Below are 13,407 nucleotides of genomic sequence, written 5' to 3'. Positions count from 1 at the left end.
TTACTGTGTAGGTGTTTACATCTTATTTCTGCTGACGTTTAGATTAAGTTGATGAAAGGCTGATTCATATATAAGATTTTGGTCTAAATGCGTGTTAATGCCAATAACGGCGAAGTAAATTAATCAGTAAAAAGTCTAAAAATTGTTTACTTCTTAACCCTAACATATAAAAAGTACAAATTATGACATACTTAGACAACATATGGAATACAAGAATTAAAAATTATGATTTATTGACGTTTTTTAAAGTTTTCTAAGATGTACGTGATATCACAAATTAAAGCCCTTCCTCTTCCTGTTCCCATAAATGAAGAAGGGCGGCCATATCTATTTGTGGACAGTCAGCATCATTCATCTCTCATCTGGACGTCCTTTCCCAGATAGGCCCATTATCCTCGGCTCCGAGACGCTGGAGAATACCCACACTGTTGCTCGTCCTGCTAATGGACTTCCTACACTGAGTCGAGCCAGCTGGAGTAACAGAATCACAACAGCCCGAGTGCTCAGCAACGCATTTAGTCACCCAACCTCACAGTGGAGTCTGCCAACCGCTTTCTACATCAGGGCCTCGGATGGATCCTGCTGACTCTTCGTCTGGGCAGGAAGACAGGGATCTGAGAACTCGGCTCAGACCGGCAGAATATGTTCGGCTGATATGCGCATCGCTGGAGCATATGGAGAGCTCCGACATGATCGTACCAACGTCCCCTGTGACTTTGAAAAAGCAGTGTCCATGAGGCTGAGAGAAACACTGAATAATTCATCCCGCTCCAAATCATTGTAGCTCTCTTTCTCAAAGTGTGTGTGTGTGAGTGTGTTTTACTGCCATGCTGTAATGTCTTGGAATGGTTCACCAGTGTGTGAATGGAAAAGATGTTCCAGTTGGAAGCTGTGAGGCCGGCAGGAGTTTGCCCAGTTTAACCCGGCCCACCTTGGCTTTATGCTCTGCAGAGCTGGCGGGGAGAGAATACTGTACCTCCTCAGGGTTTAACGAGGACTTCATGAGCAAATTATGACGACGGCGACATTGCGATAAGTGATTTCAGGCGCCGAAACTTCCATCTATTCTTTTCTTTGTTTGTTAATTTGCTAGATGTCTGGCTCCACGCATGCTAATGTCAGTTTCTTTTCAGTTCAGCACTGTGGTTCTGACTGAAACGCCTCAACAGCCAATCAATCTTTATTTGTATGGCGCCAATTCACAGCAAAAGTCATCTCAAGACACTTTCCAAATTGAGCAGGTGTAGACCATACTCCTTGATTAAGTCATTTACAGTGACCCAACATTTCCTCCATGAGCAAGCACTTGTCGACAATGGCAGAAACCTTGGAGCAGAACCAGACTCAGTGGTGGGCAGCCATCTGCCTCGACCGGTACACAACTATGCCACTGAATTTTGAACAGAAAATACTTTGACTTTTGCTTCTAACTCACCATGACGTAAAAGTTTTCACTATCCCTGTAAAATATCTCAACATATGGTCCTACTGGATGGATTGGCACAAAATCGGTTACTGATATCCAGATATGAGCACACTAACATGCGTAACGTTAACTTTTCTCATACTCTGAAGGTTTCCTCAAGAGAAAGAGTCGAGGAGGCAGTGGGAAGCAGCTGTAAGGAAGGTTTTTTCGCCAGTGACTCCTCCGTTCTCTGCAGTGAACACTTGTACGACATGTACAGGCCTATGTATGTTTATGACTGTGCCTACAGCAGCCTAAACACAGCCTTTAGATAACTGCTGACATGACTGAAGACTCTTTGTCTTATTTTTTCTGTTTTCCGAGGATCCTGCACCGTGCTGGTCTGCAGCCTGAACACTAATTTTCACAGTTTGAGGATTGTAGAAAACCTTTTTTTGCTGAACTTACACTTTGCTGACTGTGGTTTATAAAATCCCAGACTTACTATAACATACAAACACACACTGACAGCTGGCTGCCTGTTAAGCCACAGCAGGGCTTGAAGTTGGGTATTAATACCCATTTTATATAAAGTAAGAGCTCTGGATCAGAGTGAAATAGATATTCCCCCTGGAATCTATTTCTCTATTTGTCATCCGATTATGAGAAATGTCTTCACGAGCATCTGTTTTTTATCTTATCTCACCAAGACACGATCGGCTTCCCTGTGTTTTGTTATGTCAGAGATGTGCGATTGGTAGGTGTGTGTGTGTGTAAACACTGCGGCTGCCTCTTTTATTTCCTCCTAATCCCTCCATGTGCCTTGTGACAACACGGTCCTCGGTGGCTTCCAGTCGGCCCTGTCGGCTCGCCTCCGGCAGTCTGGCAGTGAATGTGTCACCTCTGACAGCCATAATCTACCTGATAACGTGGGCTGTTAACTTTGCCCTTCATGCTTTGGCCTAACCCTGACCCATTCAGATATTATATGCTGAAATAAAGACATGCACAGGGCAGCAGGATCCTTTTTTATTTGTCTATATTTGTTTATGGTTTTGTGTGTGAGTGATTTATAACAGGACACAGGATATGAGTGTACATACGTGGGTCAGGTTAGTGTACTTTCCTGCTCACTAAGTTCTGTATCCTGCTGCTCCACCCTCCTGGTATGACTTTTATTAAATCAAGCCACAAATGATTCTTTGTTCCATCAGACATCACTTGGAAAAAAGCTGTAAGCTGCTCATACAACTTGACTGATTAAGAAAACAGTTGCACTTATTTAAGGATGGCTGGTACAGTAGCGCCGAGAGAGAAGCCAGACTGAGAAAAAAGAGCTGTGAGTGATGTGAGTTAAGTTTTCCTGCATGCATTTTGTGTTATTTTACTTTTTTATGCTGGTAACTGGACAGAATAGAAGATATAAGGCTTTATTAAGTCATTTCAAGCATAGCTGCACTGGTAGTTGGTGACAAAGATCTACAACATAGAGGCTATAAGGCAGATTTTGGTCTCAAGTTCCTGAAAATCAATGACCAAAAACTTCAAGTCACACAGGGATCAAATCTATACCAGCCGAGACAAAGATGCCAGTTTTTAATCATCAATAGTTGCTAATTAACACCAAACAAAGCAAAGATGAGTGTTTGCAACAAACTGAGCTGCAGACTGACAGCTGAAAAGTTGGTTTCGCTACAAGAGTTTTGAGTTTCTGTGGAGGTTTTTCTTCCTTGTCCTCGTTGAATCCACTGTAAGTCTACAGCCACTGTGAGTGAAGGGACTACAAAGTTTTACAGCCCTCTCTCAAGTCTACAGGGAGTGCTTTCATGCTCAAAGGCCGGAGTGTGACATTAAATGTGGAACATGGTCTGATGTAAAAAGACTTAAGCGATCCAGAGTTGACTCACTAAAGCTGCTTATTGTTAACAGTCTCCCTCTGGTCTGCAGCGGAGCCGCATGGGAAAAACCTGCGCTCCTTTCCCTCCACATCAGGACAGAAGCTCAGATGAATTCCTGCTCGCTGTGTGTGTGTCGGCTCTCTCTGACACTCCATGTTTGCACAGCACGCACACACGCAACACACACAGGAATGAACTTGCATGTCGTACAGTGCTCGATGATCGCTGGTTACAGCCGAGAGGCGATTGGCTGAGTTTCCACTATTATCATTGTGGAATTCCATAGAGGCTTACGGGATTGTGTGTGTGTGTGTGTGTGTGTGTGTGTGTGCATCCACACTAAGATCCCTGTGTGTTTTTCTTCTTATCTTTCTGAAGATGTGTGCAAACATGCAAACTGAGACTGTGTGTGTCATTACTTTTGGAGATTAGAAAGCTCATTCTTGTGTGTTTGCATACAGTTTGTGTCTATGTGTGTGTGTGTGTGTGTTGTGTGGATACTGGGATTTCTGTGTGTCTTTGTTCAGCTTTTTCTGAATCACCATTTTGGCATAGTTGTCTGAAATGCCAGAGGTGATTCTCGGCGGAACTAAAAAGGCCGGTGATGGTCTGTGGGAGAGTCGGCAGAAAACACACTCACGCACAAGAAAACAGTAATCTACCGTCTTACTTCTCTGGATTCTCTCTTGCGAGACCTCCTCTGAGATAATAAGCTCAATTTAAAAATCAGAAAATATAATCAGACATTCACGGTTCCCAGAGAATGAATCCCTCTGACGTTGGTGACCCTCTCACTTTTCATCTAGCACCACTGATTTACTAAAGCTGGAGTTGGTAAGACAAACTGGAAAGAGCAAGAGCTGGGCGAGCTGTTAGCGACTAGTTTGCTACACTCAACAAGCCCTCGTGGCTTTTTTAGTCTTATATATGCATAAATAAAGTCTGCTAAATGTCACAATCATATAAACACAAGCAAAATAGCAGTCATGAATGTGCATTGGTCCAAGGAAGACTACCCAGTGCGACAGCTATTCCTTAAAGCTGTGTGTGTTTGCTTTGTGCTGACCGGACTAGCTTGGCACGGGGGCTGTGTGCTTTGTGCTATTGAGTTAACAAGCTAACAGTGTCCAACTGCCTCATGTCTCACTCACATAAAAGAAAGCACCAAACGTCATAATGCACATAAACAACCAACATGTCTATTGTTAGCATTGGGACATTTTGCGCTGCACTTTCTCTGACATTCTTGTGCTGCTAGGTTGCTAAAAACTTTGGCGATACAGCCATGTAGCCTTGTGGAAGACTCAAGTCGTATGCAATGAGCGCATGAAGGCAGGCAGGTAGCTTCGATTGCTGTTTTCTACGGATATAACACAAAAAATACTGCTAAAATAACTCACCAACCTGAGCTTTCACAATAACAAAAGCACCAGTTATATCACTTTATAAAGGCGACTTGTTATAAACTGGGAACCTTTTGTTAGTACATTTCTGCTAAATATGTTTAATTTCTTGGAGGGAAAAAAAAATCATCTTTTCATTCTGTTTTTCCAGCTTGCTCTGATTAGTGTGCTGATCCTTTTTATTATGTTTTTTTTTATTAAACATGAGTTAACATTTTAGTCCCAGTTCCCACCCAGTAGATTCAACTGTGGAAAGTCTCCCATCTTTTCCCTTTTTTTTTTTCACTGCCGACATGGGAATGTGGAGCTTTGTCTTTCCAATGAGTCTCAGGAGAGGGATTGTTGACACGAGTGGTCGACTGACCCTGCTGGAAACACAGCCCTCGTTTCCTCTCTGCTCCCAGTAATCTTGACATAACCGAGCCAGTTAATGGCCGGCTTGCCAGGTCCAGAGGCTGTGAGTGTGCAGTATTCCCCACAGAGCTGCCAGTACCAACACCTCGCTATGACGGCTGTGTGCTTTTATCCTCTCGTTGTCTGAATATGCAGAGACTTTTCCTCCCTGCTTTGGGGCGTCACTGTCTTTCCCAGAGATAACAGTGACAGCCGCGGCGCGTCCCTGTCCATACGAATGAAGACAAATATCTCCCCGCCTTGAGCCAGATGTGGCTCTGACCCCCGTGACCTTCCCTTTCTATACACGAGCTGGATGCGGGCCAGATCTCGCACGCCGATGGGTCTCTCCATGACGGGATGGAAGAGAGGGAATAGCAGCTTACATGTATAATGAGATTAACCTCCAAGTGCACGGCTTCAGAGAGACAGCAGACACAGTGGATAGACCTCAGCCTGCAGCGTGGTACACTCTTTGATTTCTACAGAGCGTTTACAGTCGTGGTGGTCATGGTGTGTCAAAGCACTAGAGCCTACAATTCCCATAATGCATTCTTCTTTCTCAGGCTTTCTGTTTTAAAAAAGTAAAATGCAGGAATGTGCCAGAAAATAAAAGCACATGAGGCGAATAAAACCAAAAGAAATACTATCAAAATGTATTAAAGTGGCCGTATTTCATGACAAAATGATTGCCTGAACGCATCAGACGCAACAATTTGCAGCTGCAGATGGATTTTCCTCCTCATTTATTGATTTTGTTTCTCCCCCCGCTGACTCTGGATCAGATTTCTCGATGCTTATGTTTGGGAAAAACTTGGCATTCTCAATTCCTGATGTTTGTGGCGGTTTGTCCAGCTGTGTGGATGCCTCACACACACACACACACACACACACACACACACACACACACACACACACACACACACACACACACACACACACACACACACACACACACAGTATGCTGCTGTTAGGTGGGGTTGGATGAGCTCATACTGTGGGCTGTTTTTATGTTTCTTCTAGCAGAGAAGGAATAAGATGAAAAAATGCAGCCTCCTCAGCTCTGTTATGCCTTTGGGGTGTTATTGCTCTGCTCTGATTTCTCTGCTGGTCTGTGCAGCCGTTTAAAGGCCGTTATGGATTTCGGGAGAGGGGTCCTCTCGGTCTAATGTATTCTGACATTTTTTCTTACGCCTCTGATTTATTCCTTCTCTGAATAAGTCATAGTAGCAGAGGGTCATCTGTGCAAATCCAGATTTAACTCAGGAGGACTTGAATATTTATGATGCTGCTGTTCAAAGACTGCAAAGGCTCCTCGTCTCTTTTTTTCTTCTTGTGATCAATTCAGCTGCATTGCTTAATTTGCTCTTTGTGAGCTGCAGGCTCTTAATTTAAATGTATAATTTAGAATGCATGGGCAGAATAATGAGTCTTCTTATGCAGGGAGGATAAATACGCTGCAGTAAAGGTGCAGATTTTATTTTGATTCTGGCTGGAGGGAGAAGAATGTGGCAGCAATTAAAGGATCAGTCCACTGAAATGAACAAATCTTATCTAGTCGTATGGAGCCGTGCAGGTTGTTTTAGGTTAATTTGTTCTGGTTTTAATTTCTGTTTTCCTTGAAACTAATTCATACGGAGGGAAAAGTCTCTGAGGCCTTCGGATTGTTGAAATTTAATAATGTAGCCGAATCTTTGAAAACTTTGAGCTCCACAAATTAAATTTTCTTCACTTCAGCTGTAATAAGCTGAAAGTAAAAACCTCAGAAACTAAATAAAATGAAAACTATCTGCATGAATACTACAGAACAGACCCTTAAATAAAAACAAGAAATCACATAAATATACGCTAAATGCAACTTTAAATACATTTACACAAGAACTCCACTCCAAGAACTTTCCATTTCCTGCTACTTTATTCTTCTACTGCACTTCATGTTGGAGGCAAATATTGTACTTTTACTCCCCTAAATGTATCTGTATTCTTTCATTATATGCATGCAAATGCTGAATATTGGATCTGATAATCGTCCAGACAGGTAATCGATCAACACGCAGTACAGTAAATACTACATACACGTAAATATATGTGTAATTTTACTTTTACTACAATCCAATTACCTATAAAATAAATACATACATTCAAAATGCAGTACTTCTGCTTAAATGCAGCATGTAATCTGCAAAGTATATAGTAACTAAAGTTATCAGATAAATGTAGTGGAGTAAAATGTACAATATTTACCTTCAAAATGTGGTGAAGTAGAAGTATAAAGTAGCAGAAAATAAAAAAGAAATACTCTAGTAAAGTACAAATAATGCATACTTGAATTAAATGAAATGTACTTAGTTACTTTCCATTACTTTCCATTACACATGGCTCATATGTGTCGTTTGTAAGTGTATGGTGTAAGGAACAGTATTCCCCTCTTTAATGCAGTAAATATCCTCAGTATAAAGTATCTATCTATCTATCTATCTATCTATCTATCTATCTATCTATCCATTAATGTGCATCAGAGGTTAAAGGTCACCCCCTCCTCCTGATCTGCACCCATATGTAGCTCAAACCAGGACCTCAGCTGCTGGATGCAGATTGGACATCCTCTCCTCATTGTAGCCAGTGTGGATGGATGATGTGTATGTGAGTGTGTGAGTGTGTGTGTGTGTGTGTGTACTTGTGTGTGTGTTTGTGTGCAGGGGAATGATATGACGCGGCGCTAGGACCGTGGCTCTGCCAGTGCGCAAATCCCAGCAGAGAGGCAGCGCTCCGGCAGAGAGAGGAGCCAGTTCGAGGAGAGATAGAGGCTGCCTGCCTGCCTGCCTGCCTGCCTGCCTGCCTGCGACTCAACCCATCACCGGCGGGGGAGGCTGCACCTTCTGCCGAGGACGGACCTGAACCAGCCGGGCTCGCCTCCGGAGCCCTCCTTATGGGCTCACCATGCGCAGGATACGGGCCAACGCCATCGCGATTCTCACCGTTGCGTGGATCCTGGGGACGTTTTATTACCTGTGGCAGGACAACAAGCCCCAGTCGTCGCCTTCATCGTCGGCGTCGCAGACCCGCGGCAGGGGCCATGGGCAGAAGGTGGTGTCCGGTCGGCTGGAGATCCACCGGGACGACAGGACCATCCCGCTGATAGTGAGTGAGCGTGGCTGAGGGTGGAGAAAGAGAAAGGGGAGAGGAGAGGAGAGGAGAGGAGAGGAGAGCGGCGCGGCGCTGCGCACGGCGCTGTCGCTGGAGGCGCCGAGCTGCAGGAGAGTGTGTGCTGCATGTTGATGTGCATGTGTGTGTGTGATAAACCTGAGGTGATGAGGATGGTGGTGAAGGTGTTGGTGATGATGCACAGCTGGGTTTCACTGCAGGAATATGTTGCATTGGCTTCATCGCATCCACCTCCACTCTCCTCCCGTGCAGCTGTGCCATAATCATTCTCCAGGCTGCAGGATCAGCAGCCTGCTGCTTATGTTTGTCGGTGTTTTCCTGCCTTTCCGTGCCTTCCCCGAGCCCGAGAGTACCTCAGGCACACGTAAGAGGCTTTCCATAAGTCCTGTGCGCCGTGCGCAAACGCCTCGTAAACCACGTTATTGCTGAGACCTGTCAAGGATTTCACAAACACGGACAGGACACAAGAGTGTGTCATTATCCGCCTGTTTCAGTCAGGTCAGGTCCGCCTGTTGTCGCAGGAGGAGCAGTCATGAGAATAACCTTTGGTAAACACTGCTCCTGTAGGTGTGGTGGTGCCACAGCCTATAGACACAGTCTGAACACAACAGAACATGCTGGGACTGGGACTGGGTCCATGCCAGTTCCTATTAGGAGAGCTGGTCTACTTGGCTGCTGCGTTTTCTGATGCACTGAGTGTAAAGAAATACAAGACCTGTAGCTTGTAGGGAAAAAGTGTAGGATCATTGTGCTGCAGATGTTTAGTCAACAGCGGTTTAAGTCATTTATCAGGCAAAAATCTACATTTTTTTTGGTTCCAGCTTCTCAAATGTGCTGATTTGCTGGTATTCTGCCCGGTTGTGTCATTGTAAACTGAGTATGTTTGAGTTTTGGACATCTGGTCGGACAAAACAATATGAAGATGTTGATTTTTTTCTTGACTAAATGATCAAATTGACTGCATTAACAGAATAACCATCAGTCAGTTGGAGCCTTAAGGCTGTAACTAATGATTATCCTATCATCGATCAATCAGCTGATTATATTCCTGATGAATCCATTTATAGTTTTGTCTATGAAATGTCAGAAAACAGTCAAAACAAGTCAAAGTGACGTGTTTGAATCAGTGTTGTTCAGGTTCATTTTGAGCAGTTTTGACAGAAAGTGATAAAATCTTATTTTTTTATTGTTTAATCTGAATATTTTATTCATGAAAATGTCATCAGAGTCTGAGCTGATGACTTCAGATGTCTTGTTTGTCAGTTTATTAAGGTATAAAGTAACAAAAGCAGCAAATCTTTTCTCTTGAATTCATCAAAATTATAAATTTTCTGTTATTTATTGATTAATTAATGTACTTATTGTTGAAACTATAGAGTTAAAGTAAATATCATGTTAAAGTAAAAGCACCGGCATGGATTCTTGAGTAAAAGTATGAAGTTTATGTTATTGAATTTACTTCAGTATGAACAGTACAAGTAAAAGTAACTATACGTATACTGATTATTGGATCAATATTTAAGATTTTTCTAAATATCAGAATCTATTTTGTTTTATGCAAATGCTGATAAAATAAATACATTTGAAAATGTGCTGCTTTGCTCCGAGACATCATGTTATCTGCAAAGTAACTAGTAACTAAAGTTAACTAATAAATGTAGTGGAGTAAAAAGACTAATATATGTCACCAGAGCGTAGTGGAAGAGAAAAAAATGGAAATACTCAAATAAAGTAAAGTATTTCAAGATTGTACTTAAGCACGAGTAAATGTACTTAGTTACATTCCATCACTGGTTAAAAAATCAGTACAAAAGTTAGATTACTGTAATTTTTGACAAACAAAAATATCAAATCCTCGTTTTTGGGAAGCTGGAACAAGTATATATTTGGCATTTCCATGTCTGGCCACTTAATACGCCATCAGAATCAATATCCGCGCTTTATTCCAGGAGAAATTAATAAAAATGTTGAAAAATGCACTCTCGCAAAAGTTAACGTGGTCTTTTCTGGGTGGAGACACATCCTCCATCCAAGTTTTGTAGAGACACGTTTAGCAGTTTTGGTGCAATCCTGCAGACAAACCAACGAACCAGCCAGTCTGCCTCCTCCATTTCAGCTCCAGAATAAACCCAACTTATTTTATTTTTAACAACCGTGTGCCGAACTTTTCAGCCTGATAAAAAAATCAGTGCCGCGGAAAAATTCATTGAATGTAAAAGTGAGTCGAACTCCAATTAAAGATCTACGAGAATATGAGATTTTTAGGCCGAAAAGATAAATCAGTCCTTTCCTGAGACTGCTTCTGCCGCTCCACCACCGAGCTGACAGACAAATCAACTGAATCAGTATCTCCGGTGGAGACGGCGACTGTTGTTGAGGAAATACAGCACACAGGAGCCTCCTTCACTATTTACTAGAGCAATAAAATCGTCTCAGCTGTGGTCGAGGATGTGTGCCAACATGTCAAGATGTCTCACTCCGGCGGCGGCAGATTCATTAAAACGCTGTTCACAAGATTTAATAATTCAAGGGCAGATGCCAACCGGTGGAGCTGTTGTGGCATTCATGCTCGCAGGCCTCCTCCTCCTCCACCCCCTCCACCTCCTCATGGTGAATAAGAAAAGAGGAAACCCTGGTCTGCATCAGTGTGTGAACGCAGCCCAAGAATATGTTGATGATCAGAAGAAACAAACATGGAAGCACTTTGAATAGTCTGCGTGTTTGATTGGCTGATGGATCGTGTCTCCAGGACAGTTTCGGGGCTGATGTGGTGAACTGCTGGCGAGCCACAGATGGACTAATCTAATCGAGTCGCTCTTTGAACAGTAAAGTAGATGTTGGGATGTTTCCTAGAGGAGTTTTTTCTGTTTTGTAATCTTTAGTTTGTTCAGCAGGTCGTTCACCTTCGTCACCAAACTGAGATTTCCTCTCTCGTTTGTTCTGGTAATCTGACCCGCTGCTCGCAGGCTGCCAACAGTCCACCAGTCCAACAACAGCAGGCTTTCTTTCTTTCTTTCTTTCTTTCTTTCTTTCTTGACTTCCTCCCCATTCCCTTTCATTCTTTCCTCCTTTTCTTGAATCCCTCTGTCCTTCTTTCCTTCCTTTATTTTTTCTTTTCTATCCGACCCTCTGTTTCTTTCGTCTTCCATCTTCCTTTCTTCTGTTCTTCCCTATCTTTCTATCAACTCCTTTTTTTTCTTCTGTCCATCTTTCTCCTCCTTTCATTCTTTAATCCCTCTTCCCATCCCTCCTTCGTTTTCTTCTTTTCTCTGTCATGCCTTTGTTGTTTCTTTCTTTTTTCATATTCCTTCCATCTTCCTACTTTTCTTACTTCTGTCTTTCTTCCTTTCTTTTTTCCGTCTGTGAATCCTCATTACTTTTATCATTTTGTCCCTCCTTCATTCTTTCCCGTTTCTTCTGTCTTTCCTCCCCTCATTTCTCTTTTCTTTCTGTCTTTCTTAAACCTTCAGTCCTTCTTCCCTCCTTCATTTTTCTTTTCTGTTGGTTCTTTCTATCATTGTGGTTGTTTCTTTCCTTTTTCTGCTGTCTTTCCATCTTACTTTTGTTCTTTTCTTTCCACCCTCCCCTCTTATTCTATAATTTTCCCTTTTTATTCCTTTTTTCTTCTGTCTGTCGTTTCTCTCTTGTCTTTCCTCCCTCCATCCCTCTTTTGCGCTCTCCATCCGTTCTTCCATACTTTATGACTTTATTTTCTCCTCTATCCTTTGTCAGTCTGTCCTTTCTACTATTTAAGTGTCTTTCTCTCATTCATAGTATCGTCCTTTCTTTTCATCATTGTTTGCAAATTTTTTCATCTGTCCTGCCCGCTTATATCATTATTAGTTCATTATTTTCCTTCTTTCACCCATCATTACTAACTTTCTTTCTTTCACCGTGTTGTCCCTCCCTTCCTTCTCTTTCTTTTTTCCTCCCCTGCTTTCCCCAAGTCCTTACCTCTCGCTCTCCCTCCCTCCCCCTTGTCTCCCACCTCTTTCTGTCTCTCCTCTCTCCCTCTTTCTTTCCCCCTGAGCCCATTCATTAGCAGCATTTGATTCACTAATGACATCATCTGTGAAATCTGTTTGCACTGGCTCCACTTTTTTTTCCCCCTTCATTTCCTCTATTGAGTGGTCCAATTTCCCAGCACCACTTTTCAGTCTCTTACTACAGTGTGTGTGTGTGTGTGTGTGTGTGTGTGTGTTATCATTAGTTACTTTCTATCCTGCACATCTGTTGTCGTGGCCTCAGCATCAGCAGTGGACATGCTGTAAACATCTGAACACAGTTTGTCAGTTTGTCATTGCAGGATTTTCACGCGCACGGTCCGATTCTTCATGGACAGAAACAACTAAACATCTTCTCAGTTTGATGATCAGTAGTTTTTCAGTACGTTTCCTCAGATCAGGCGCTGACTGCTGGATTAACTCCTCAGTCTTTAGACTCTTCGGTACTTTTTTCTGACTAATCCAGCAACAATTTTTTTTTTATTTGACACGTGATCATATAAACATTTCACAACAGAAATGAGTTCAGTGTGGCGTTAACAATCTCGTCTGAATGAGGATTAGCTACATTTTTCCATTACAGTAATATACACACAAAACGTGAAGTTATTGCAGTAAACCTCCACCAGTGTGGAACAATTCAGTAACTTTCAGACACATCATCCCTTTTTTTGTCTTTTAGTGAGCTCCTTTTTAAGATAGTTCATTTGGCATTAGTTTAAAAAGTAGAAACACTCATGAAAGAGTTTGTTCAGATCTTTGAACATAAGTCAAAGAATGTAAACATACTCCAGAAAGTAAAAGTGCTTTACATAGATAGACCATAGACGTCCACATTGGATGAGAGATATAAGTCTTTGATTCGTATGGCAAGAATTTTAGTGTTAAACATTCAAAAAATGAACAAATATTATCACCAGAGTGTGAAGAAACAAAAGTGTCAAAGACACGTCACAGACGTCTATGTGCTGTGTTGCAGAGATATCACTGAAGTGAGCATGCTATCCAGCTAGCCCGGCTGTCGGATACTACGGGGACTTTCAGACCATCTCCTCTTGCAGCAATTTGTACCACAAGAGGAGATGTCTCACAAAATGTCTACAAATGAAACACTCTTACATATATTTTCCTCTTTTACC

General features: G+C 42.4%; 1 protein-coding gene across 1 annotated transcript in view; it reads left to right on the top strand.

Moving 5' to 3' along the window:
• The first annotated feature begins 7,863 nt into the window (after positions 1-7,863).
• galnt16 (UDP-N-acetyl-alpha-D-galactosamine:polypeptide N-acetylgalactosaminyltransferase 16) overlaps positions 7,864-13,407 on the top strand; it is a 36,123-nt gene continuing 30,579 nt past the window's right edge. Inside the window, exon 1 of the mRNA XM_084381121.1 lies at positions 7,864-8,240. Coding sequence (XP_084237247.1) covers positions 8,040-8,240 — 201 coding nt within the window. The 5' untranslated portion in view covers positions 7,864-8,039. The remainder of the gene's footprint in view (positions 8,241-13,407) is intronic.

Source organism: Pagrus pagrus (assembly GCF_965226575.1).
Source record: "Pagrus pagrus genome assembly, chromosome: 18".
Classification (NCBI taxonomy): domain Eukaryota; kingdom Metazoa; phylum Chordata; class Actinopteri; order Spariformes; family Sparidae; genus Pagrus; species Pagrus pagrus.
The sequence above is the reverse complement of the archived record's forward strand: the minus strand, read 5'-3'. Positions and strand labels throughout refer to the sequence as shown.